The 26,860-nt window shown below is 48.9% G+C and overlaps 2 protein-coding genes across 3 annotated transcripts; one reads left to right on the forward strand and one right to left on the reverse strand.

Moving 5' to 3' along the window:
- Positions 1-4,622: 4,622 nt before the first annotated feature.
- Positions 4,623-12,677, reverse strand: TOR1AIP2 (torsin 1A interacting protein 2). Of its 2 annotated transcripts, none has more exons than XM_027894181.1 (6): positions 12,496-12,677; positions 11,431-11,631; positions 9,444-9,740; positions 8,974-9,294; positions 8,408-8,572; positions 4,623-7,644 (listed from the first exon to the last, which is right to left on the reverse strand). In XM_027894181.1, exons 2-6 carry the CDS (start codon positions 11,462-11,464, stop codon positions 6,881-6,883), a joined length of 1,581 nt encoding a protein of 526 aa, XP_027749982.1. In that variant the 5' UTR covers positions 11,465-11,631; positions 12,496-12,677; the 3' UTR covers positions 4,623-6,880. The 2 variants fall into 2 exon arrangements, with proteins under 2 accessions (XP_027749982.1, XP_027749983.1); XM_027894182.1 differs by having other exon boundaries at positions 8,474-8,572; positions 12,496-12,674.
- Positions 12,678-16,193: 3,516 nt separating this feature from the next.
- Positions 16,194-26,527, forward strand: TOR1AIP1 (torsin 1A interacting protein 1). Its single transcript, XM_027894184.1, has 6 exons — positions 16,194-16,590; positions 16,879-16,947; positions 20,482-20,592; positions 21,675-21,734; positions 23,523-23,582; positions 24,651-26,527. Exons 1-6 carry the CDS (start codon positions 16,194-16,196, stop codon positions 25,448-25,450), a joined length of 1,497 nt encoding a protein of 498 aa, XP_027749985.1. The 3' UTR covers positions 25,451-26,527.
- The last annotated feature ends 333 nt before the right edge of the window (positions 26,528-26,860 follow it).

Here is a 26,860-nt window from a genome sequence, read left to right on the forward strand (position 1 = left end):
GCCGCTCCCCGAGCTCCCAGGGCTCCCGCTCTCCTTCCTGCGGGCCCGGCACCGAGAGGTCTCTGCGGAGCCACCCACCCTCCCTCCCCCCCGAGCGGAGCCCTCCGCTCCTTTCCCCCCGCGCAAAACCTCGTTTGCCACCCGATTCTTCCTTCCTGCCCTCTTTGGGCGAGGTCTGCTTCTCAAGGCATCCCTCTGTCCGGGCTGGAGCAGCCTGTGTTCCACAGAGTGCAGTATCCCCCGGGACACAGCGAGCTGCTCTTGATTGGGGTGGTGGGTGAATTATGGAACAGTTTGGTTTGGAAGGAACCTTAAAGCTCATCTCATTCCAACCTCTGCCATAGGCAGGGACACCTTCCACTATCCCAGGTTGCTCCAAGCCTCATCCAACCTGGCCTTGAACACTTCCAAGGATGGGGCAGCCACAGCTTCTGTGGGCAACCCTGTGCCAGGGCCTCCTCACCCTCACAGGGAAGATTTTCTTCCTAATATCCAATCTAACCCTGCCCTCTGTCAGTGGGAAGCAATTCCTCCTTGTCCAGAGTCCCTCCCCAGGACTCTTGCAGCCTCTTTGGGCACTGGAAGGGGCTCTGAGGTCTTCCTGGAGCCTTCTCCAGGCTGAGCAACCCCAACTCTCAGCCTGTCTCCAGAGCAAAGGTGCTCCAGCCCTTAGAAGCATCTCTGTGGCCTCCTCTGGACTCACTCCAGCAGGTTCATGTCCTTCTGCTATGTTGGGGGCCTCAGCAATGAGCATAGAACTCCAGGTGGAATCTCACCAGAGCAGAGTACAGGGGGAGAATCACGCTGCCTGCAACTTGAGATGAATGAATTTGCTTTCTGGTACTTTCCCTGCCCCTTTCTGCATCACCCCTTGCTGTGGTTGTGATCGTGAGGCAGCTCCTGGCCAGGTGCTGCCAGTCTCCACGCTGGCACCCCTCTGCCATCCCGGGAGCTGGCTGCTCTGATCCGTGGACACAGGCTGTGCAGAAATGGCATCAGGTGTCCCCAGCCTGGGGCGGGCAGCTGGGGAGCAGCGGTTTCTGCCTGCCAGATGTGCTGTAATTAGTGTGGGGAGGTGATTCCAGCACTCTGCACTGCAAGGGTTTCAGCCTCAAGGTGGAGGGAGGGGAGAGGAATGATGGAGTGTCAGCAGGGGGGACGGGCCGGGGACTCCTGATCAAAGCTGTTTGCTGGCAGCCAGGGGTCAGGGGAGGAGGGGTTGATCCACTTCTGACCCGGGCAGAGAAAATGAGGGTGAAGAGCGCTGACAAAACACATGGTTGCACCATGAGCTGCCTTCTACAAAGGCAGGGAGGGGCAAAAAGCTTCAGAGTCAATTCCTGGCTTTCCTGCAGCCCTGTGTAATGTTCCTCTGGAGGCAGTTCCTGCCCCGCAGATAAGCAAAGCCGAGGAGAGACACGGAGGTGGGGGAGAGGCTATGCCTAAGAAGAAAAGGGGGACTGGCTGGCTCCAGCTGGGCGAGTTTCAGTGCCTCTGATCTTCTTCAGCCCCTCCCAAAAGCAGTGTCAGAGCAGGAGCCCTGGCAGGCAGAAGCAAGCTACAGGGTGCAGCTCAGTACAGAGGTGTTTTGGGGAGAGAGATCTGCATGGGATGCTCTAAGGGAGCGTGACAGGGCAAATCCAGGTGGCCTGTGATGTTCTCCTCTTCAGGCCCCTCTGTGCCTCCTCTCTCCTGACCCTTCTTACTAGTCCTGCTTTCATCCCCTTTCCTCACTCCTGAGCCTCTTGTGCTCACAAGGATTGATACAAGAGCAGTGTGGAAGGCAACAAGACAGTAAAAAATGCTGCTTCTCATTTCACATCCTGAATTTAAATAGCGCTGTTATTTCTCGAGGTGCAGTGGAGGTTCTGAATACTCACAGTCAATGTGGGATGAAGGGCATGGGAGATGAATGTTCCCTTGTAGTCCTGAGACACTTCCCACCCTAAGCAGTGTATGGGAGGGTTTGATAGTGTTATGGATTAATTATTTTAAACCTTGCTAACAAAACCACCACAACTTAATTCCAGTCTCGTAATCATTTCCAATCCACCTCTCCCAATTCGTTTCGTTTTTTTTTCCCCCCTGTCTTTATTCAGACCATAAAGTAAAGCTGCCACTTTCTAACTGGGCCAGCTTGTTCTGATGTGGGACAATATTACATGTGAGCTTGGCAGCCCTTTGTGGTTTTGCATTCAGCCCTACCACTACAAGGGGCTTTTCCCCAGTTGCTTCCCAGTTTCATGTGCCTTGTTAACAGGAAGCAGGTCTGTGTCACCACCAGGCAACGCATAAAGGATTCACGAGGTTGAGCAGAGCACCCAAGAGCAGAGCCACGTGGTTTCATCCCAAGAGTCTCTCAACAGCCAGTGTTTTTCTCTGTCGGTGCCAGCCACCTTCAGACATGTGGGCTGCTTGCAGGGGACCGATTCCTAGTCATTCCCTGCCTCCTGGAAGTTGCCTGAGATTATTTCAGCCTCTTGTTTCATTGAATCCATCAGCCAGCCGTTTCTCAAGAAAAGCTTCCAAACACAGTCAGGGGAGGAATCAAAGTGTGTTGCCTCTGGAGAGGAGAGGATCCTCAGCTCTCGAGTGCCCTCGTGAGGGATCCGCAGAGCCTCTCCTCAGCCTGAGCCTCACTGCACCGTCCAGCCACAGCGGGGAGAGCCCAGCGGGATGCCTGCCACGACTTTCCCCCCCTCCCTGTGTGGGGAACGCACTTGCGAGCTGAATTCTTCGAGCCTTTTCATCGCAGGCTCTCAGATCCTCATCCCACAGGATGAAGCCAAGATCCTTTGTGCGGTTCATTGTGCGGCGGCTCCCCCTGCAGAGTCGAAGGTGGGAGATGAAAACAGATTTAAGCTCTTGGTATCTGCAAACCTCTCTTGCAATGGAGGTTTTGTTGGCCCCAGAGTGACCCCCGAGGGAGCAGCCCTGTGGCAGCGGAGCCTGTGCACGGAGCTGCAGGAGGGTTGAGCTGCAGACGAGCTCGCAGGGGTTAAATTAAGCTCAACAGGAGAGACGTGGCTGAGCTGGGTTCGTTCCTTCTCTCTGCATCCTGCCTTCTGCCAGCTTCAGTCCGTGCTGGTGCCAAGGGGTAAGAAGAGATGTGGCACGATGTGCCTGTCACTGGGACAGGGTTGGGGGCGGCAAGGTAGTGTCACCTCGCAGGGCAGCAGCACAGTTACACGGATAATCAGCCCTAGTTTTGTGGTCGAGCAGTCCAGACTGGCCTTCTAAACTGGTTTTGCCCCTCAGTTGAGCTACTGTGTTATTTTCAAGGTGGTTTTTAAGGTTGTGGAGCACCTTGTGGCAGTATATCCTTCCCTGCAGAACTGGGACTAAAAAAAGGGGAGAATTGGGTGGGGGGGATGATGCAATTGTTTAATTGGACAAGTAAAAAAAAAAAAAAAGAATTTTTAAAAAATTTCTCTTTTTTGGTACATAAGGACGTGAAAAGGAATTTTGTTTTAGCATTGACATAAAAGCAGGCAACTGATGAGCCCCAGCCCAACCCATGGCCTTGCTGTGCTTGGGTGAGGTGTGTGTGTGAGCAGGGGTAGATGCTCCCAGAGACGTTATGAGCTGTGGGGTGATAGATTGGTGCCTGGGAGGAATAATTACCTGTGATGCTGCAGAGCTGGACCATGTCCTGCTCCATCCTGGCCTTGTGCTGACCTGTCACAGCCATCAGAGAACTGATGGGAAGGGGGAACTTTAGTTCCTCCGGAGCTGCCGTGGGTTTATCTGCTCTCGGCTGTGACATCTCTGTGTCACCTGCTGATCTCCCCTGCTGGGGGCTCTGCAGATGCTGTGCCTGTGCCCCAGGGAAGCTGTGCTGGAGCACAGGGCGTGGTGGAAACCTTGCTGGGCATCCTGTTCTCCCCCCTGAAGGGACCGCAGGACCAGCCCTGGTGGCATCCAGTGGTGACACCGGATTTTCATCTGAATCTTTGGGCTAGGACCAAATCTTGTCCTCTGGCATCAGACAAGAGATGAGTGATGTTTGCCTCTGGCAACTGATCACATAAACATCTATGTGAAAGCAGATGCCAATATGATGACTATTTAGGTTGTCAAGGCCTGGACAGGGACTGAAGAATATCCAGAATAACAGGGAAAATCCTCTTTTTTTGCTTCCCCCTTCTCCCCTCAGCCTTCTCTCTGTTTAGGCCAGAGCTGGGCAAAGTATTTCACCACAAAAGTAAAACTTAGTGTGTGCTGAGATTGTGGGACACCAAGTGGAATCGATCTGTTAAAATGAGAAATGTTTGCTTTCTGTATTTCTAAAACATTTCAGTTGTTGGTGGATTTCAGTTTCATTATTAGCACTGAGTATTATGCAAACCCCCCCCTCCCCCCCCTGTGTTTCAGCCTGGGTTGAATTCAGCAAGTCTTTGGGGGTTTGTTTTTAATTATGGCTTAGTTGGAAAAGCTGTAAATATTTGTCTCAAACAACTGAGAAAAATGTTATTTGGAGTTTTTTCCAGGAAAAGCAAATATTCACTTCGTTTGCACAACTACAGCCCTGACCTAAATAGAACTTTGTCCAATGTGATGATCTCTTTTGCCTAATGAAAATAGCTAGGAAAAGAAGAACAGAATAAGGTAAGACTCCAGTCTGGTTTCTTTCACAATCTCATCATTTATTTTTAAATAGAAGTCCTGTTTAAGAAGCAAGAAGATATTCTGTCTTTCAAAGGCCATAAAAATATTTCTGTATTGGAAGAGCTCAGGTGGGTGACGCAGTGAGGTGCCCAGGCAGGGTGGAGTTGCCTTTGCATCCCTTGGCAAGGCATTGCAAACACAATTATGTGAAACTGGGAGCGAGATAACGTTAAAATAGAGATTTCCACCAAAATATCGGCAGACCATGATTAATGCTCTGCTGGTTCTTACATCAACACCCACACTGAACCGTGCAGAGCAGGATACTGTGTTTTCTGTTACCAAAGTAGTGTATAGCAATAGAAAGGAGGAAGGGGAGGAAGCAACCTGTATGTTGTACAGAACCATGCCCTGGGCTGCCCAGCTCGTGTTGGGCTCCAGCAGGGAACTCTCACATCTAGCCCAGTGTTTGTCATGGTTCAAACCCCCATGGCCTTGTCTTCATGTCTCCAACCAACCAAAAAGTCTGTTCTTTGCTCAGAGCACGAACAAATAACCCTCCCTCTTCCTTTCTTTTGTCCCCTCCTCCACGTTAATGGCAACAAATCTCCTGAGACAGGTCAAGGCACGCGGCGGGAGGGAAAGAAGAGACAGGCTGTGGTTTTAGGGTGCAGGGCTGTGCCTCAGCCCAGCCACTGGTGGGGCAGATCAGCAAGGCACTGTTGGCAGGAGACCCATCCAAGGCCGGGGTCCAGTTGCTGTGAGGTGCACTCCGAGGTGCAGCTTCAGAGAAACACCATCGTGTCCTCGATTTGTTCCTGTTCAGATACAGACCCAGCTCTGCAAGGCCTCAGTCTGTGCTGCACTCTGGAAATGAGCCATGAGCTGCTACAGCTGCTCCTCCTCCACAGGCACATGGGGCTGACGCCGGAGCTGCCTGTTGGGTTATAATAAATGCTGTAACCAGCACCTATCCCCCAGGTGTTCCCTGAGCTGGCTGCTCTGCCCCACAGTGTCTCTAGGACTTGGACTTCTCTTCCTAGGATGCAGGAGAGGAGGCACAGTAAGAAAGCAACCTGCTTTGTTAAGGATTTGTAGTGTTAATGGCAGAGATTTTCTCTTTACCAGCTCTGCTAGTTGCTTTACTGTATTCCAGAGCTCCATCTGCCTGGCAGGGAGGCAAATGTAACCCTGGAGGGCAAGGACTTGGTGTGCTACGTTACATGGTTTGAAATATCAAGGTTAACATCTACATTCATTAGGAAAAGTCCCCTGGGGAGAGGCTGGGAGAGGCTCCCACCCTGCACACAGATCAGAGATCCGGGTGAAGAGCAATCTGTCCTGTAGGACCCAAGCTGATGCGCCAGCCCAAGGAAAAAGTCACAAACTTTGTGTGGCAAAGGGATTGAGTGGAATTGTTTTAAAAAAGAGGTAGCATTAAGTTGCACTGTATTTCTTATTCTTTTACCTGTGTAATCCCTTGAGGCTTCACACTATCCCAGCAACAGCAAAATGTTTCACTGCTCTCTGGTTTTGGAGCTTGTTCTCTGGCATATGGGATGCCCTCTGTTAATGCTGTGTCTTAAGTGCTGAAAACCTGACATTTCTTGTGGTTGATCTTGTGGTTTAGGGAATCTCTGAATGGTTTGAACATCCTATATTTAGGATCTGGGCTTTGTTAGGTGTCAGTCAGAGTGTGCGAGTGGGACTCTGCTGGGGCTGACTGGTCAAACCCTCGATGAACAAACTGGTTTTCTTTTTGAAGCATGCCTTCAAAATGTTGGGCTTTGGGGAATTTGACCTGTCTGTGTTCCAGCAGCTCTCTGCAAAGAGAGAGGAACCTTCTGGATAAGTATATTGTGTGACTGATGCATATGACATTGGCAAGCTCATGGGCAAAGAGAGATGAAAGAGCTACTGAATTGCAGTATCTTTCTGTCCGTTGTTGTGTACATTAATCGTGTATTTCCTGACAGAAACACTACCTGCAAAGTCCTGTTTTTCCCTCCTGCCTCTCCACACACTGATGTTCCCCTGTGCAACTAGCAGTCTAAAATTCTCACTCTTCCCACCTGCCAGAAGGAAGTGTGTGATCTATCACCTCCAAGCATCAGCTGCCCGAACGACCTGGATCAACTTGTACCTGTCAAACTCTTCCCAGGATGATACGAGAAACAGTGAAGAGAAGTAACACTGGTTGTGCCTTTGCCTGCACCAGAGCCAGCCAAGGCCATCTTCCCAACCCTCCCCAGGGCTCTGGCTGCCTCTGTGGCTAGGGTTTGGCGTGGGCATGGCAGCCCCCCTTCTCAATGCTCTGCTCCGGGTGGATGGGTAGGACCAGGTGGGCGATGCGGCTCCACAGCCCACTCAGCTTGTCGGAGTCCATGCGGTCGTAGGAGCTGGGGGTCCTGGTGGTGACGAACTTGTCCCAGAGGAAGTCGTGGACCCTCTCTTCCAGCCGTGGGAGGCTGATGTGGGTCTCCAGCACCTCCTCCTCCAGCAGCACGGTCAGCAGCAGGGCCACGTCCTTGAAGGCCGCGCTCTCGTGGTCACAGTACTTGTAGAAGATGAGGGTGGCCCCTGCCGGCAGCAGCTCGAAGCGATGAATCACCGCGGCACGGCCCCCGGCCTGGAACGCTGAGCTCAGCTCCGAGTCCACCTCCTTCTTGGCCCGGTCACTGTGGAGCCCAGATTTGTTCCTGCCATCGATCTGCACCGTGCTGGCACGCAGGGCAGCCGCGTAGGAGTTGGCCACGTGGGTGCTCAGGCATCGCAAGGTCCGCTCGCCCGCGCGGGCGGCCGTCAGGATGATGATGGCCGGCTGAGTGGGGTGGGATGAGTTCAGGTGCTTCTTCAGGACCGTGCGCCCGCGATTCCACAGGTGAGAGCTCTGCCCCGGAAACCTCTTCTCCAGCTGGTTGAACTGGAACAGGAATGCCTCCGTGGCGCTCTGGAGGGCTTGCTGGGAACTGGAGGTGGGGTTGCCGAAGCAGAATATGCAGAAGCCGAGCAGTATGAGGCCCATGATGCCGAGCCCTGTTCAAGAGGGAAGAGACACGGGATGGGGAACAGAAGTCAGTCACAAGTGACCTGCAGTGACATGCTGGAAAGTAGCTATTTTCCTTTTCCCCTCTAAGACCTGCCCCCCTGCTCTGGGGAAGTGGATCAGATTGGCCAGGAGTGGTGAAGGGGCTGTTGTGAAACCCGTGCTCTGACACACCAGGCGAGGGGGCTGCAGCTTCAGGGATGGAATCAAGGCTACAGCTTCGTGCAAAATTTCCTGAGGAAGTTGCAGCTGGCCACAAGCTTCCTTCTCCTTCCCCCTCCCCGTTTTCTTTAAGGTTTGTGGCCATTCAGAACACCACATGTGGGGGTGCCTGACCCAGCTGAAGTGCTGTGACCACCACCCTCCTCTGAACCTTGAAGTGTGAAAAAAAGCCATCGTGGTTCTGCCCAGAAAACAGAGGACAGCAAGGTCCAGACAACAGCTTGTGTCCCTCTCCATGCCAAAGCAATGTCCCTTTTTAACAGGAGACATGTGTGGTGCAATGAGGATCACAATTCCAGCTTAGAACCCCATGAAACAGAGCAGGACTGGTGGACCATCAGTGTAGGAGCCCCAGACCTCCCAGAACATTCCAGCACTCTTGAACATGATGTGTGCCTTCTTTTGAGGCTGGAGAGATGGAGGGAAAGCTGCTGAAACTGGGCCTGTATTTAAGGGGATGGTTTTTCCCTCAAACCCTCAGAAAAGGCTTTGAAAGGCCCCAAGAGAGAAGAATTAAATGTGCTTCATTACTTGTTCCTGGTAGATCAGTGCCTTCTGGTCGGTGAGTAACATGCAAGGGAAGCTTCTTTTCCTCACCTTTCAGCATGAGGGACTTTTTGGGCTTCTCCTGGTCTGCATTTTGGGTGGTGACAGTCTGCAGGCAGGACTGAGACTCTGGGTTTGGGGCTGTGTGCCCTGCAGTAAGAGAAAGAAATGTGACACTCACTGTTGAGGGAACAGGTAAAGTGAGCTGCAGTAAGAAAGGCAAATGCTGCCAGGAGCTCCCAGCTGAGGGAAGAGTTAGAAGTGAATACTGCTTTGGGTTAATACTGCTCTCAGTCTTGGTTCTTTGTTTTTGGGGCTGGGCAAGGAGAAAGACCATGCAGAGTGCAGTGTGGTTTCATGCCTTTCAAAGAAAGAAAAAGGGGAGTGAGAGAGAAAGAGAGAAGCCAGTTAATTTCTTACAGCTTCTTTCCTGCTTCACTCTGGAAAACTGACAATGGGCAGTAGGGATCTCACCATACCACGGCTCTGATGCCCATGGAAGTGCAGGCCTGTGCACAAAGAAGAGCAGCAGTGTGCAGCCCCCAGCTCACCTTTGGTCCCCTGTCTTTTCCTTAACGTGCCTTGGGATCCCATCTCCCGTGTTTCTCGCTCTGTGTGCTCCTCTGGCTCCTGCACTGGGAGAGGGGCACTGGTGGTGCTCTCTGCCAAGAGGCCCTTGGTGACACCTTCTGTGGCAGTTACATCCAGATGTGTCACTTCACTGTCAGAGCTCACTGACTTGCTTGCTGATGAAGCATCTTCCTCTGCTTTGCACGAGCTTTCACAGTGACTGGTTGTCTCCTGGTTCTCCCGTGTTTCCTGGTGGACAGGGCTGTCTCCTTTGCTGTCCATTTTACCACGGGCCAGCCCAGCTGTGGGGAATAAAATTTGCGGACCTACACTTAGTTTCTTTCAGCCCAAGAACCAACAACTCTTTTTTCCCCGCTCTGCCTCCTCTAAGCAAAGGCTCAGGTTATCAGCATTTTGGAAATGCTGTACACAGGGGTGGAGAGAGACTCACCTTCATCCAAGTCCTTTTCTTCCTGGCATCTTTCTGAGACACCATCTTTTGTCTTCCCAGGTTCTTCCAGCAATACTTGAGTTTCCAGGGGAGCCTTCTCCTCCAGTGTGGGGCCAGCTAAACCCAGCAGTGTTGTCTCTTCTCCACCAGCAGTTGGTTCATGCACTGAAGAGTCCTCCTCTGGTTTGCAGGAAGTCTGAGACGTGCCTGTCATTTGCTGCTGCAGTGTTTCCTGGGTGGGCTCTTGGTGCACAGGATGCTCTGCTGTGCTTCCCACCTCACCTTGGGCTGGCCCAGCTGTTGGGATCAGAGTTCACAAGCCCAGTCAGCCACACAGGAGTCAGGAATGCCCAGTGCTTTACCACCAAACTTAAAACTCCCAGTTCTGGCACTGCAGAAACATCTGCCCCCAGTGAGACGGGGGAGGGAGTAGTGACCAGAAATGACCAGAAATGACCAGAAATGACAACTCATGGGTTGAGATCCAAACAGCTGAATGAGTGAAGGGAAGGGTGAGGAATCAGGACAGATTGAAAGGCAAGCACTCACCACCTCCTACAATGATGCCAAGATAAGTCTCCCAGCAATGGCCACCTTGGAAGAAGCCATCCCCCTTTCTCCCTTTCTTCCTGTGCCCCAGTTTTTGCTGCTGAGCATGATGCTACACTGTACTCAACAATCTTCTGCCCACCTTGGGTCCCTGCCCAATTGACCCACCCCAGGTTATTTCCTTGGCAAGGGAAGGGTGGGGGGAGGAAGAGAAAGCCTTGATGCTGTGCCAGCAGTTTCCAGTAATAGCCAAAACACTGCTGTGTTATCAGCATCTTCTTCCATAAACCCACAAACCCAAACCACAGCACTGTACAGGCTGCTGTGTTAAACTTAACTCAATCCCAGCCTATGCCCTCGGTGGGGTGGGCAGGCAACTCCTTCACTAACTGGTGGGGTATGTTACTACATCTTCCACAGGTAAGGGGTTTTCACAGATAGCAATGGATTTTAAGAATTTCTAAGGCTGATGTTGAGTACAGGTAAGCCAATTCACTTCAAGCATCTGTCTGAATGTAAATGATAATTCTGCTTGTGCTCTTTCTCTGCTCCTGTCCTGGAGCTCTCCTTAAGAGCTATGGCAACATGTAATTAAAAGCAAACATTGGAGCACAATTCAATAGAGAAATTCTGAGGCTGAACATGAGCATTTGTGACACATTCTAGATCTTAAAGAACCAAACAGTGCAGCTCAAATTTCAGCCGCTATTTGTGAAAAACTGCTTATGAATGATCAAGCATTATAATAACAGAAGTGACTATGCTAAAATTAGAATAAAGACTGATGAAAGTGGCAAGGAACTTTCTTCGAATTTGAAAAGACATAAAAAGGTGCACTTGGCATGTGTCAGAATACGATTTTTACATTCTTTGTTGCTGATTATTACAGGAACACTTCTGACTGCCTAGGACAGACCTAAGCTGGTGATGGCATCACGGAATCACTGACATACTGGTATGTATGTATATTGTCATAAATAAGCTCCTTGAGAATGTAACTACACAGCAGAAACTGAAACATGAACAACCTGGAGATATCCTGCTATTCAAGCTGGACACAAACTACTCCTTGCCCTGCCTCCTTCAGAGGTTTCTCATCCATAGGTGGTGGAAAACTGGTTTATTATTTAGGCATCTGTAGATGGGAAGCATTGGGGTGCATGGCAGAAAGCTCTCCGAGCCTGGATCTTTAGCCTTCCTTCCTTGTGCTGCCATCCTGGACACAGAGTCTATACCTGTTGCAGATGGGAATCTAAAACTGAAAGTAACTTGTTCATCTCTCACTTTATAAAAAAAAAAATATAGCATCTTGCTTTTCTTGGCCTGCAAAAGACAGGATTATTTTATTTTTATTTTACTTCAGTTTCCCATGTCACTGTTAAAGATTTCTGGCAAAGGAATCTTCCTAGTGGTTGGAGTAAGCATAGGGATCCCTTACCTCCAGACAGATCCTCCCTTGGATTCTCTTCCATTTTCTTTTTCCCCTGGAGCTCTGGCTTCTGCTCTGTTTCGTTTCACTTTCTCCTCCGGTCACACGGAGCTGTTTTTCCCCGCTGTTCGAGTGGCTGGCCAAGTCCTTGCCCCCTCACAGACACCATCCCGTCCTGGTCTCGGGAATTCCAACTAAACGCCCATAAACCTGATAAGCAGAAACACAGGAGCGGTGATTCACGGTGGAGGAGGAGGCTCCTCCCTCCGTGATTCCCAAGGTGAAAAAGGGTGGGTGTCACCCATAACCACGAACCTTAAGCCCAAGGCCTGTCAGCTATTTTGCTCCCCATCAAGCTACAATTAGTTCAGGAGTTAAGGCAAACCGCGTTTGTCTCGGGACGCGCCAGTGGGGTGAGGCACCGGTTTCTCAACCGGGTGGACTCCGAGATGGCAGGCCCGGAGCCCGGGGTTTGGCAGGGCACCTGGAATCTCACAGCCAGCTCCACACAGAGCAGTGACCTTGCTCTCCTTACCGTCCCGCGTTGGATCAGGAGGCAGCGGTGCCGAAGGTGCGGCCGCTGGCCCAAACACCCCCTGGGCTCAGCAGAGCCCTGCCCGGGTGTTGCGAGCCCGGAGCCCGCAGCCTGGCTCTCCTGCACCCTTCCAGAGATCCTTCCCACTCTGCTAAGGCGCTTTTTTGGGACAGGACGGAGCCGGGCTCGCTGGTGTAACCCGAGAAAGCCGGTGGCTTTCAGAAGCGCAGCCAGGCGGCACGGGAAACTCCCGAAGAACTTTCCCCGCGGTTCGCGCGGATTTCGGTACAAAAATCCCAGCCCAGGAGCCTCCTCAGCAGCTCTTCCAGCACAGGGGGGCACCTCACCCCCCCTGCACTGCCCCTACAGCGGAGTTTTCTCGCTTAGAGACGCGATTTGGAGGGCTCGGGGGTACAATCGCTGCTCTTGCCGCCCGGTTCCCGTCCCTCCCTCCCTCCCCTGTGCTGTTCCCGCTGGTGACGCTCCGGCAGGAGAAGGAAGTCAGGGAAACAAAGTGTCCTGTGGAGTCGGACGCTTACCCGGGCAGGCTCGGAGCCGGTCAGGGCGGTGAAGAAAAGCAGAGTTGGCTTTTCCGCTCGCCCTTCCCAGAGGCCCTTTGGCACTGGCGGTGCCAGGACACCAACACCCCCCTCCACCGAATCCTCCGCTGGAAATGTGACGGTGAACTCTGCCCTTCCCCGGCTCCCGGCAGCCTGATGGGAGCTGTAGTTTTCCTTCCCACAGGCGCTCTCGGGAGCGCTCAGGAAACAATTTCTCTCTCCTTTTTTTTGGCTGTATTTCTACGACTCTGTGGTTGTGCCCCTTTCCTCCAGGCGCACTGGATGAGCGGCGGCTTCCTGCGTTAGGTAACAGCGCTGCGGATTGAAACAAGGAAACGAGAGGGGAGGAGGAAACCGGTTTGAGAGTTGATTTATGAAAAGTACCACAAGAAAAACGATGCAAACACGTAGGTAGCAAAGCCTAGACTCTTGAAATGTCACGCTATGCCAGTGCTGGGGGGCTGAAGGATGTGAAATGGAGGGTCTTTAACATCAGCCTGGAGGGAAAAAGATGGGGAGTCCCCCCTCCTCCCCCCCCCCCCAGTGTCCCTTTTCAGTGTGGTCCAAAGACTGCAACCAGGGGGAAGGTCTGAGAGTGTTTATCTGCCTCTAGCCTCATTTTGGCAATGTTTCCCCCCCAAAAAATGTTTTAAATTGCAGTGCTGGCACAGGGGACAGGTAGGTTCTAACTCTTTCCCTATTTCCCCCTGCCCAGGACATGTATCATGGAAAGCAGCAGCACGGAGCATGACAGGAGCAAGGCATCAGCACAAGGAGCAGTAGCACAGAGACAGCAACCCCCCTCGAACTCAGCTTGCAGCCTTTTCACAGGCAACCCCAGAGGAGCCCAGCAGCAAATGACCGAGACAAAACACAGGGTAAGGCAACTGAAACGGTGCTGGGAAGGAGCAGCCACTTCATGGCAGGCACTGAATGGCTGGGACTCCTCAATCTGGAGAGCAGAGGGCTGAAGGGGAGGATTTGACTAATGTGTTTGATTTGACTTTGTTTTAATTTGACTAAATCCTCCCCTTACTAGTACTTGTAGAACAGTCTGGGTTCAAAAGGGCAGGAAAAAAAATGCGTTGTTGTGCTGTGTTTAAGAACCCTTTCTGGCACAGAGGCAGTGTCAGAGGGCTCAAAAAAATGTGTCACGTGTCTCAGGGGTGTCAGCATGTGCACAGGTATCAAGCAGGAAGGTGATGAGAAGGTGAGGTGTGCATGGGCAAATTCTGCACATTCCCTTGACGTGACCAACCCCTCCCTGGGTGCAGCAGAGGCTGTAAAACCAGGAGAGTGGCAAAGCAGGAAGGAAAAAAATCGGTGTGGCTGGTCCACAGGGGTCAGGGTCACCTAGAGGGCCCTGCTCCTGGCTGGCATCCACCTCACATCCTGCTTCAGTAAGGAACAGCCAAGGAATGGCAGGGAGGAGCTGCAGGTGTCAAGGGCTTCACAAAAATCAAAGTTTTTACATCCATCCAGTCCCCTCATCACAGGAGGCAGTCAGGACTGAGGGACTGCCCTTTCCACAGAAGCACAAGTGTCATGAAAACAGTGGCAAACGTGTGACAAAATCAGGGGGTCCCTTCAGCCTCTGGGGGTTGAGAACCTGGTTCCCAAAAAGCCATTTGGCAGGAAAATTAACTGATCGGGCATGAAGTCATCATAGAACTTACAAAAAAGAATCTTGATGTTGTGTTACATTGATTTTTTTTTTCTCTTTTTGCCTTTAGCAAAAGGAAAACACGAAGTCACTGGATGGGAGCAAAGGTATAGAATTGCAACCTTACAAATCTGGTCTTTACTAACTCAAGTTTGAGGGAGGATTTAACTTAAATAGGGATAACATTTTCTCTCAATGTGTAGAAGAATCAATGGTGAGTAGGTGAAATACAAAGGACATGCTATGGAAATATTTACACAAGGTAATACTTTGGTAACTTTATTTGGAAACTTGCAAATAAAGTGATACTTAGGTTGGAGTTCCTCTGGTCAGGAATCATGAGCTGACTGGTCTTTTTCCTACTTTATCTGAACTGCATGGATGGCTCAGCTGTACTTCAAAACCTACTGAGATGGTATTTGTTACATCCTCTTTTATTTTTGCTTTAGAAAACATTGCTCGATGTGTGTGTTCTGCTTTTAAGTCTGAAAAGAATGACAGTATTTCCAGCTGGTAGAGTAGGAAGTACGCATAACATCTCACAAATATTCACTTCCGGGTAAATATGGAACATTTACGGTGTGTTAGTAAAGCATTAAAATAGTTTTTATTTTGAAATGAATGTACAGAGAAGACAGTCAGAGAAGGGAAGGCTGAGTAGCACTTCCCTCACCCAGCTTCCTGCTGAGGTGCAAAGAGTCTGAAGGAGAAAAGACTGAGAGGGGAGGTCATCAAAGCAGGTAAATATCTCAAAGGCAGGTTCCAAGCAGATGGTGCCAGACTCTGTTCAGTGGTGCACGGGAACAGGATGAGGAGTAAAAACTAAAACACAAGAAGGTCCACCTCAGTAGGAGGAAGAACTTTATGTTGAGGATGGCAAAGCACTGGAACAGGCTGCCCAGGGAGGTGGTGGAATTTTCCTCTCTGAAGACATTCCAAATCCACCTGGATGCATTCCTATGTCACCTGTTCCAGGTGACCCCGCTTTGGCAGGGGGGTTGGACTGGATGATCTCCAGAGGTTCCTTCCAATCCTAACAATTCTGGGATTCTGTGAATTTGTAAAAGGGTCCCAGTTTACTTAGCAACTCATTTCCAGACTGATCCTGAACTGCTCACTGGCCCAGTGAGCATCTGTGTGGTGGTTCAGAAAATGTGTGTTTGTGAAATAAGAAAGTTGCTATTTCTTTGCTTAGTGACATCACAGAAACATAAGACAGCTCAGGTTGGGAAGGAAGCTCAAAAGATGATCTGGCCCAAACTTCCATGGGAAAAGGAGTCTAGAGGAGATGATGTCCAACTGCATCTTGAAAACCTCCAGTCATAGGAACTCTACCACATCCCTGAGTAAAAATGGTTAATCAAGAATGCATTCAGATGCTTGAGCACTGGAACAGGCTCCCCAGGGCAGTGGTCAACAGGTGCTTGGACAATGCTCTCAGGGACAAGGTGGGATTGTTGGGGTTGCCCTGTGCAGTGCCACGACTTGGACTCGATGATCCTTGTGGGTCCCTTCCAACTCAGCACATTCTGTGATTCCATGATTTGTAAAATCCCCATTTACCAGTAACGCACCTGAACAAAAGGGGAAAGTGAAATGTCTAGTGAGACATTCTGGATCCCATTAACCATAACCATCCCCACACCGGGCAACAGATATTTAGTGCAGCGTGTTACCAGCGCCAGAGGATTTTAACTCCCTCAGAACCCCTCTGGGCATTTTTTAGTTCCCACTGGTGCTTATGTGACAGGGTTTTAGGGCTCCGGGGAAGGCCGCAGCGCGCTGCTCGCTCGGGTGCGACCGCAGCACACGGACCGGCCCGCGGCGGGAGCGAGGCCGCCCGAGCTGTCCCCGCGGGGCCGCGGCCGGCCCGCATTTTTTTCACTGGGGGGCGGCAGCGCGGGCCGGGCGCTCCCGGGGCTCCTCCCGCCGGTGCCGCTCCCGGTGTGTGCCGGTGCCGCTCCCGATCCCGGTGCCGCTCCCGATCCCGGCGTGTCCCGGTCGCTGCCGGGCCATGTCGGACCGGCCGCTGTACCACGTGACGCCGCGGCGGGCGCTCCGCGCGCGGGCGGAAGCGGAGGGGGCCGGTCCCGGTCCCGCCCCGCGGGAAGGGAGCCCCGCGGAGCCGCCCCCGCCGTCGCGGGAGGGCGGCAGCAGCAGCGACACCGGCGCCGGGCGGGGCCGGCCGCGGGGCAGGGGGCGAGGCCGGGGCAGGGGCCGGCGGCGCGGCGCGGCGGCGGGCGGGATGTTGGGCGGCGGCGAGGACGAGGCGGTCCCGGCGGACGGCCCCGGCGAGTCCCCGGCGGACGAGGCCGGGCTGAAGCGGCGGCGGAAGAGCCCCCGGGTGGCGGCGCGGCCCGACGGGCCCCAGGATGAGGTGGATGGCGCGGCCCGGCCCGACGCGCTGGACGGTGAGCGGCGCGGGCGGGCGCAGCGCCGCGCGGTGGATCCTGCGGTTGAGAGCGCGGCGGGAGGCGCGGAGCGGCGCGGGCGGGCGGGCTGGCCGGCCCTGTGGTTCCCCGCCGGGGCACTGGGGACGGGAGGGGGGCGGTGGGACGGGATTGCCCCGCTGGAAACCCCGCAGGGTCCCGGCGAGTCTGAACACGCGGCTGGGGCGCTGGGAAGGCGCTCAGGCCCGAGCCTCGAGCGGGCTTCAGCCGAGCTGCGCGGCCGCGCCCCTCACTCGTTTCTCGTTTCAGGGGACGAGTTTCACTTCGGGACCCCGGACTCCCTGACGCGACCCCCTATAAGAGCGTATAGATCGCCAGGTAGGCTTTAACTCCCAGAGGGTACTGTCCGCGCCGCTGGAAAAGGGGCTGCGATGCCCAAAACTTGAGGAAATGGAGTTTATTGGGGTTTGTGTTTTACCGTGGCTCTGACACACACGTGGGGAAATCCCGCTGTGGCTTCTATCCCGTACACAAGGGGTGGAAGGAAAAGCCCTCCCCAAAAGGAGCGGTGGGTGCAGAGCACGCCGAAGCCCTGAGGTGGTTGTTTTTCCTAGTGCATCACTGGGAACAGTGTTTTATCCACAGCGTTACAATGGGGAATAACTGATTTTACTAACGGTGCTTGGTTTTGAAAGTCTGGATTTTAATAAGGTATCCTGAGCTGCAGAAATAAATCCCTCAAAGGCTGTGCTCTGTAGAGGGAGCGCCAGTGCTTATGAGGAACTGCATAATTGGGGCTCGGCTCTCCTTCCTTTGAAGCACCAAGCATGGTGTGGTTCTTGCTGCTGGACTGGGCTGGACAAGCTGTTGTGTTAGCACTGTGTGGCACCTTCTTGGTGCTTTACTTGATGAAATCTGTGTCTTTCTCAAGCTGTAGAGAGTTACTAACTGTGCAGTGCGCAGTCACGTGGCTTTAGTCTGTCATTCCATTAGAAACCTCTGAGTAAATTGTACTTCCTTCCCTTTTTTGTTTTGGAGCATGCACGTGTTATCAGTGTGTGGCAATGCTCGGGGATGAGTTGGGCTAGTCTGGGACTGTTCTCCATTCCCAACTGAGTTCTTGTCCCCATTCTCTTGCTACAGTTCCAGTGCGTGGCACTGCACTTCAGAAGGGCTGCCAATATCCTGCTTCAGAAGCATGGAAAAATCATATCTTGAGGGAGAAAAAAGCAAGGTTAGAAGCATTTCTTTGGAAAAGTACAAAGGTTTATCTGCGAAATAAAGCTGTGGCAAGCTGTTGCTCCCACGTGGTGGCTGACAGGCTACTAAGAGGCTTAGTGTTTTAAAGGTGGCTGGGCTGCTCTAGGGGAGCTGCAGCTGACTGTTGATTTTTTTAAAATTAGATTTCTCTAAAAATGAGTCTGGGGGGAGATGTCCCACCCCTGCCTCCCCGAGCTCTTAGCAGCTGTATTGGATTATAGTCACAACAGGTGTAAAAGCATGGTAAGAGACCCTAGTTGTTTATGTAGAAGCAGAGAAGTCGTCCCCCCCGCCCAGTCCTCCCACCTGTTGTGGTATTATGTTTTTCCTGCAGAGTTCAGGGGTTAGTCTGTGAGGCAGAGGGACAAGCAGGGTGGGTTTTTATGGGAACATAATTGTCCCGTTTCCCTGAGAACAGAATGGTAGCAAAACCACAACTTGAGGAACTGGTTTCTGGCTTCTGCGTAGACATTTTAAATATAGATCAGGCAACTTGCTTGTAGAGCTGCAAAGTTTCAAGAACTTACAAACTCTGCCTCGGATCAGGCAGCTTCTAGATCAGTGAGCTGAAGAGACATGCTTGCAATCGGTGTGTAAGTTGTCTTAAAATACGGAAATAGGGCATATGAGTTAAAGGCAGGCTCTGGGTGTTTTTGGCACTGGGGTTCATGCTCTCTGTCGTTGTTGTGGAACATGGCAGCAAGTGCATCTCAGGCTTATCTCTGCTGGAAAATATTGTGGGCCTGCAGGGATAGATCGGCACTGAACTTAAGAGAACAATTTCCACTGTGTTAAAATAGTGGCTTTATACTTTGGTCTATAAACCTGTAGTTTGTGAACTCACAGATTTCTAATGCCTTTGATGAAGCTGTGGTATAAATTGGAGAGAATAAGAAGATCACTCTCTCCTGGCAGGTGACTGGCTAGCAGATTTATGGTGGGTTGAAAAAACCCTCACTAACTGCCTGGGAGGCAGGAATGAGCCTTTGGGTTGGAGGCTTAGGCATTGTAAGGAAAGAACAGGCATGTCTGGATTGGAATGACATATTTCTAGGAAAGTTAAACCTCATAAAGGGGAGTTCACTTGCTGTTGGTGATACCCACTGATACAGAAGGTGCTGGTTTACAAGCTGCCTTCATGAGAGAAATGAAGTTGTTTGTCTATAAACCTTTCCTTTGTACAAGAACTTTGAGACAGAGAGTACTGCTGGATGCAAAGAAGAGGAGAGGAATTAAAAAGTAGGGACTGCATTGAGTAGCCCTCTTTAGACTCAGATCTATCTGGTCTTGTGGTCAGCACTAGTAGTTAGATTTTCTTGCAAAGCCTCGGTACATAGTGAAATATTATGAGTATGTTCTTTGGCATTTCTGAAAATCAAGTATTTACGAGTCTCTTCATTCTTAGCTTTGTGGGAAATCAATTACTTACCAGCTTCTTAGGATGGATTTGAAAATACAGTGTCCCAGTCACTGTGTGCAGATACTTCACTACTGCACCTGCAACTTAGTTGAAAACATACCGTTTTCTCCCAGTTTTGTGATTTGGGTGGGATTGGTGGTTTTGTTTTTTTTCTCCTTTGTGTGTTTCACGTACACTGGCTTGCTAAAGCTGCCAGAACACATCAGGAAAAAGTCTGTTTTCTTTCTTGAAATAAAATTACTAAACACTAGGTGGCAAGCTGTGCGTTGCCCTGTGCAGAAACACATTAAACCCCGTGTTTAAAGAGTAACAGGGCCAAGTGTGAATGTTAGAAAATGTTTTATCAATTGTATTTTTCTCTTTGCTGTTTCCTCTGCTGATGCCCTTCAGCTTGATCGTTGTACCATGGTCTCTGCTCCACAACTGCGCTACAGCTTTTTGTTCTGTACATGAACTTCTTTTGTCAACCCCTTGAATTCTGGAAACCGCATGGTTGCAGTTTATCCTTTCACATCTCTTTTGCCAGCGTTCTGCTTTTGACTGGCTTCCCAGCCCTGACCTTTGCTCTGTGACTCCTGCCATCTCATAGGGGTATACAAGTTAGCTGCATTAACTAAGTTGGATTTCACAGCTGAATGACTGTAATTTGGCAAACAACCTAAAGGTGTTGGTTTAGGTTGTTCCCAGCTACGTAAGGGGGTTAAATCAGGAGCAGGGGTGCCCTTGTGGTTAATGAAAGAGACTCAGCTAAAGGATGGCTTGGAGTACATAAAAGGGGGAATTATGTTCTGTATTTGCTTCTCTCTCTTTTTCTCTTTGCCTAATGCTACGTAAGACAGCACAACTGTTTGTAAGGTGTGAGCCCAAAGACGTGGGAGGAACTCTGTATTTCCATGGTGTGTATTTACTAGTTTACACTGAATCCCTTTTAATGTAGGGCATTTTGTGGCTCTTAGCACTCATGTTTTTAAGCCAAGGATTCCTAAAAATAAAAATTTGAAAAAGCAGTGTGGTGATGTAGGCAGGTATATTTGTAGTGAACTCAAATTTACTGTAAGCTTTTCAAGTCTTACTTGCTTTTGGTTACATTGTAAGAAAGGAACTCTTGGGAGGTCCCAAATTGAAAAGTTATTGCTTTAGATCAGGGATGTTCTGAAACTATGTCTTGGTCCTTCGGATTTATGATGTTACCAATCCTCTTTTTGTTCTTTTTTTTTTTTGCTTCTTGACAGATGGTTCTTCAGTTTACTTTGAAGAGACTCCAGTGAAGGAAAAAGCAAAGGTTTATGACAGTAATGAAATCGAGAAACCAGCAGGGCGACAAAACATTTATAAACCAAGAGGTAACACGTTTTGCCAGTGCCTTTTCCAAGATGTAACAAATGATTGCTGCTGTTAGAAGAGGGAGAGCTGTCGAGCTAAAACCTGAATGGATGAAAAAGGTTTTTCAAAAAAATAACTTTTCAGTGTGTACTCCTGCCCGAGTCAAAGGAAAATTGATTGTGGTGTGATGGTCATCTGCTTGGGTGTAAAACCTTCATGTTCAAGAAAATGCAGATTTCAGCTTTGATAAATACACAGCTGTCTGGTTTTTGAAAAACAAATACATGAGTAATATCGTACCTTCTTCAAAACCTGTGGTGAGAGTGGATCTTTAATTGCCTCAGGCGAAGAAAACCAAAACTACTTTTTCTAAAAAGATGACTTACCTTTGACTTAAGCAGGGGAAAGCTGACTGACCAAGGGATTTCCAAGTGAGGGAGCACTTTGCTCATTGCTCAGAGGTTGTTCTTGATGTTTTACAGAAGCAGTGGGGAGATACAATGAGGAAAAAAAAAAGGGGTCATTTTTAGCCGAGCAGAAGGTTACTACAGGTGGTTTGAATACATCCCAGTGGATACACTGGGTGAGGGAGGTTTTTAGGAGTTGGCTCAGGCAGCCAAGGACATGTTTGCCAGGGTCCCCACAGGTTTGATCAGAGGGTTGTTAAGGTAATAGCTTTACTCTGTTTCTTTTATCTCCCTTCTGTTGAACAGTTTTGGATTCAGAAGTGACAGATATCGTACCCTGCATTAGCCATCGGTTAATGCTGCTGATTTCCCATCCTTTGCACTGTACTATTAGTGCATCAATACTTAAAAAAACAAAAAAAAAAAGAAGGATGATTTTGTGTCATGTTGGGAAAAGCAGGGTGAAGGCCAAATTATTAAGCCCTTGCTAAGCTTTCTCTGTCTACAGAGGAGATGAAAAGGGGTCCCAGAGGCTGTCATGTGGTGCAGGCTCGGTTTGGCAGCACAGCATATACTCCTGCCATAATAATCTTTGTGGATTTCATAGAAAGAGCTAAAAGTCTGTGTGGCTGGTCTGTCTGATTCTGACCTCTGATGTGGTGACTTCAGTTCGTCCATTTGTGCTTTGGTTTCAGAAATAAAGGCTGACTTCCTTGAGAAAAATCAAGAGCACTTCTCAACTTCTACACCACAGAGTAAGTCAAAAAAAAAAAAAAGGATACTTAGTCTTTCCTTGTAATTAAGTGAAAAGTATAGAATTATTTTCCTTTCCTTTCCTCTGCTTCTGGTTTTTCTTGTGCCCTGGGACACTGTCTGGGAAGATGGAAAGGGGCCTAAGAGGCAGATTCAAATGGAAGCTGGAGAAGGCAGCACACTCCGAGTCAGAGCCCTTCTATGAGGTTATTCAACTTGCTGACCACAGAAAATGCCTTATTCTTCTTTTTTTTTTTTTTCCTTTTTGTCTGGGTTAGGAAATGGAGTTGACTCACGGAACTGTAAGTGCAGAGCATGGACTAGTGGCATTGTGGGGATGAGCTGAGAAAGGGAACAAAACCTTCACCTTCTGGTGGCAGTGAATGTTAGTTTGTACTCAACACCTTACCTTTTATCCTTTCTTTGAGAAAGGGTGGCTGAATTAGTTGTCATACACTCCTGGAAAGCAGCAGCATTTTTCTTTGCTGGCAATATCCAGTCTGGTCATCTAATGACTAACTCCTTGTGCAGACTTTTGGTTGGTTTTGTGGGATTATTGTTTCTGGGTTTGTTTTTGTTGTGTTGGGTTTTTTTTTTGTTGTTGTTTTTTTTTTTTGTCCTATTGGAGAAACTTGAAAAAAAGAAGAAAAATAATGTAAATCATTTTACTTTTTCCTTTAGCGTATGAGTTAGAGCTGTCTCCTAAATATGAAACTTAGTCTCTGCAAACAGGGCTTCACTGTGAAGTGTTACAGAACCGAGGTGATTTTGATCTGTTAACTATTAGAAGACTGAGACAAGCTTAGCCCGTGAGAAGCTCTGTGGCTGTGCCCTTTTGGGGCAGGGGGTTGAAATTACAGAATAGTGTAGTTCATTAAGCCAGTTAAGCTCCAGCTTAAACCAGAGCTGCTTTTAGCACCTTCTACGATTACATTCATACATAAACAAGGCTACAGAATTTATTTCAGTGTCTTTAAATAACTACTGGGGGGTGTGTTTTGTTCAATTTATTCTCAATAGTGCCATTGAAAGTATCCTGATTTGATTATATATAATTAAAGAGCCCTCAGCTTTGAACCAGTTGCTGTTGTTCACAAGGAGCCAGAAATTCTCATGTCTTTTTAATTAACTGACTAAATGCAGAAAACATGCTGACCAATAATTGCACTGTATATATTCATACCAGCCTCATGGGAAAGTTGTTCATAACACTTTTATGGATAATGCCTCTTGTACACTGCTGTCTGAGCCCATTTAAATAAATAAACCAAAAGTATATTTTGAGGTTGAAAGCTTCCATTTTGCTTTAAAAGCACAATTCATCCCGAGAAACTGACTGCTGATGAAGCAGGCCTCCAACCCAAGCTGCATGGAGGGGGAAGATAAAACTGTGCATTTAACAGATTGCTTTGGTTTTGCTACTTATATCCTGCAATATGTTGGTTTCCATTAGTTGAGTTTTCATTTTCACATCCCTCAAATTCTTAAGCAAAATCGGGAAACTTGACTGGGACGTGGGACTCTTGTGCAGAGAATTACAGGATGTTAAATCTCTGCCGTTTTGTCACCTTGTGCTTGAAATCTGGTTTTATTTGAGTAATTTTTCAAGAGTTAAAAGTCCTTGGGGGTGATTTGTGGTAGTTTGGGGACTTGAGGTTTTTATGCAAGATTGTCAGGATGGTTTGAGAATTGGCATTTGGTAAATAGATGGAGAGTTGGTTATAATTGTTGTCTTTGGTGTTTTTTTTTTTTTTTTTTTTTCTCATGTTCCTTTCTTAATCTCTCAACAGGCAGAAGTAAATCTCGGTATCAGTCCAGTGTAAGGAAGCAGTCACAGCCTTTGGCCAAAAGTAAGACTTCTGCTTTCATTTCTGTTTTTGACTTGTGTTACATTTAACCATTTTCATGCCTTTCCAGTTACTGCAATTCCTGGTAACCGGTGTTAAACCGAGCGTCCTTGCCAGAACAATGACTTGCTTGCTAGGGCACGTGTTATCAGCACGAAGGAAGGAAGAGTGTTGTGTAATAAGTAACATTTTCACCTGAATTTAAGGTCTTCCCTCTGTAATGTTTACAGGATTAGAGCCGAGGCAGACCTGGTAGTGGTGTTATTTAACCATTGTTGCCTTGCTGTCCTGATCAAAGTTAGGGTATGAAAAGGTGGCACAAGGAACACAGTTCTTTCTGTTTCCGGGAAGATTGGTGTATTTTGTCACTAATTTTTTTCTGGGAACAGAATCAAGCTCATAGTGCACGAAATGGTGATTAATTTAACTGTTTAAATACAAAACCAAATCAAAGTAGCTTCCTGTGCACTGTTTGCTGTTTGCTCTTTGTACAGAAGCTCAGTGATCCAGAGACCACAAGTGTTTTCTGATAGTGCTGACCACCGGTGTTTGAGATGCAAATATTGCTGCAGGAACGATTTTTATCCTTATAGGACTGAGGAAAGAGAAATAACACAGAAACGTTCTGGTGCTGCCAGGTTTTGTATAGGGCATTTTCTGCAGAGTGTAACTGTAGGAGAAATCGTGAGCTTCTTCAGGACCATTTTTAAGCTCTAAGTTTGGATTTGATTGAATAAACGAAGTATTGATAAACTTTAAGAAGAAATACTTTTTCAGAAGAACGTCCAGTTTCTTAGTCAATCCAGAAACGTGTAAAAACGTTCTTTTTTTTATAATGCTGTTGCTTCACTAAGTTGTTTAAGAAGTTCAAATTTGTGTTTTGTGGGTTTGTTTGCTTTTTTTCTTTAAGCTAGAACATCTTCTCTGTGCTCTTCAACTACTGTACCAGTGGTTTGAGAATAAGATGATTTCACTGAATTCTACTGTTTCCTCCTGATTTTCTTCTCACTTGTTGACTTCTGACGCCTTTTAAAACATTGTTTTCTTCTTGTTTGCTCCCCCTTTCTATAGGTGATGGTGAATCGCAGAGTGGGTTTCACAAGGGCCAGACTTTGTTACTGGTTCTGTTAATTAGTGTCCCATTGCTTTATGTCTTCTGGAATGGAATTCCAAGTCTTCCATCTGGGACTTCAAGTAGAGATGCTGAAATTCTGCAAATGTTTCGGGCCCGGATGAAGGAGCTGAAAAATACTTACCAAAGTCAGGACGCCAATCTGTGGACAAGAGCCCGCGTGTCCCTCGAGAAACGTCTTAACACTTCCCACCTGCACCTGGAGCCGGCTATCCTGCTGTTCACAGCTGGCCGGGAAGCTGAGAAGGCGCTGAGGTGCCTGAGTAACGAGATCGCCGATGCTTTCGCCTTCTCCCAGAACGCCACCACCATCCAGATCAACGGGGTGGACAAGGCCCTGCTGGACAGTGACGACGTCAAGCTGGAGGTGGACAAAGAGCTCAGCTCTGGGTTCAGCAAAGGCAAGAAGGTGGCAGTGGTGCATCGATTCGAGTTGCTGCCTGCGGGCTCCACCCTGATCTTTTACAAGTACTGTGACCATGAAAACGCGGCGTTTAAGGACGTGGCCCTTCTGCTGACAGTTCTGCTGGACGAGCAGTCGCTGCGCAAGAGCCTCACCTTTCAAGAAGTGGAGGAGAAAGTCCGGGATTTCCTCCAGGCAAAGTTCATCAGCTCGGATGTTCCTAGTTCTTACAATGGCATGGACACAGATAAGCTGAGTGGACTGTGGAGCCGAATATCTCATCTTGTGCTGCCTGTTCGGCCAGAAAAGGAGCTCCCTCTGGAGGGATGCACATAAGAGTTACCGGAAAGGACTGGGGAAAGGAGGAAGACACAAAATGGATGTTGCGGTGCCTGAACAGGGAAGAACTTGCTGCTGCTGAGCTCAGGGAGCAGCGTAAAAGTCCTTTCTGTGCAGACATTTCACCAGCTGGTGGGGTTGTTTCTGCTAAAGTAACTGGGACTTCTCTAAATAAACTACAGAGAGTAAGCAAGGAACTTGCTGGTTGTTGGTAAGTTGTGTTCAGTGACGTGTTCGGCCTGGGTGTCCTGGAGCTGGGCGTAAATGTCCATCAGTGCAGAATCACTCACCTGCCTGTGGAGCTGACTTGATGCACTGTTGGCTTTGCTGTGAGGAGCCTTTTCTGGTGGTGCATAAAGCTGGTGTTGCATTTGGCAAGGTAACAGAATGCGAAAACATCACCTTCATCAGCCAGAGTTGCTGAAAATGATGGTAAAGTGATGTAAGCACAAGCTTTTTTTCTTGATCCATCTGATCACAACATAGATGTCAGCTGTTTCTGGACCATTTCTAGAAATGGCAAAATTGCTTGAAAGATCTGTGACTTGTAGAGAACCTTTCAGCAAGCATTTTTCCCTTAAATTGAGCCTTCCCTAAACAGTTCTGGAGAGTGAGAAAAGCTGAGGTACCAAGTAGTACTGACATCAGTTAAATAATCCCTCAGCACCTCTTTGCCTGGCTCCTTCCAGAAATTCTCTCTTTGTCAAAGTTCTGCAAGTCTTAAAATCTGGAGGGAAATGATGAAACGTCAGCCCTGTGTGTGTACCATCTCCTTTCCAAACAAAATTTTAGGAGGACATAGGTTACTTCTCAGTTTACTAAGATCATTATTTTTGCATCCAGAGAATTTATTTATTTGTGGTACTGGTACCCCAGAAAAATAATCATTCTTCTTGTATCTGTGTATAACCTGCAGCTTGCTGTATAACCTAGCAAAGAACAGATTTGCAATGCGTGTTTTTAAGATGTTTTTTTTTTTTTAGTATCTCATGTCAAGAATTCCTCACACCAGATTAAAAACAAAAACTTGTACCTGTTCCTATTGTAAGTACTTTGTGTAAAAAAAAAAAAAAAGAGAGAATTGCAGCACTTCCATTTCACTGCCGTTACTTTATGCTCTCAGCTATTGGTCTGTGTACATTTGGGTTTTTTGAGTATGAAAGAACATGTGAAGATCCTCTCAAATTAATAGGATGCTTTCTTGTAACAGCTGAGAGATTGGGCCCCTTGAGCTGTCCCGTTGCAAAAAAGCCCTTTTTTAATCAGGAAAAACCTACTGAGGAGCTGGAGCTTCTGGCTCCTTTGTTCAGGGAAAGGTTGGGGGTGTTAAGGGAGTGGACCAAAATCACCTGAAGCATATAAAAGAACACAGTTTGAGAGACACAGAGCTGTGGTCACTTAAACCAG

The sequence above is a fragment of the Empidonax traillii genome, unplaced genomic scaffold, assembly GCF_003031625.1.
Source record: "Empidonax traillii isolate 1590-97213 ecotype Southwest subspecies unplaced genomic scaffold, ASM303162v1 scaffold419:size1009643, whole genome shotgun sequence".
Taxonomy (NCBI): domain Eukaryota; kingdom Metazoa; phylum Chordata; class Aves; order Passeriformes; family Tyrannidae; genus Empidonax; species Empidonax traillii.

Coding starts and splice junctions, on each gene's coding strand:
- TOR1AIP2 (XM_027894181.1), bottom strand. CDS start 11,464: ATGGAAGAGAATCCAAGGGAGGATCTGTCTGGAG. Junction 9,295..9,443: donor AGAAAAGGACTTGGATGAAG/GTGAGTCTCTCT, acceptor TATTCCCCACAG/CTGGGCTGGCCCGTGGTAAA. Junction 7,645..8,407: donor CACTGATCTACCAGGAACAA/GTAATGAAGCAC, acceptor CCTCTTGAACAG/GGCTCGGCATCATGGGCCTC.
- TOR1AIP1 (XM_027894184.1), top strand. CDS start 16,194: ATGTCGGACCGGCCGCTGTACCACGTGACGCCGCGGCGGGCGCTCCGC. Junction 20,593..21,674: donor AAACATTTATAAACCAAGAG/GTAACACGTTTT, acceptor CTTTGGTTTCAG/AAATAAAGGCTGACTTCCTT. Junction 23,583..24,650: donor GTCACAGCCTTTGGCCAAAA/GTAAGACTTCTG, acceptor CCCTTTCTATAG/GTGATGGTGAATCGCAGAGT.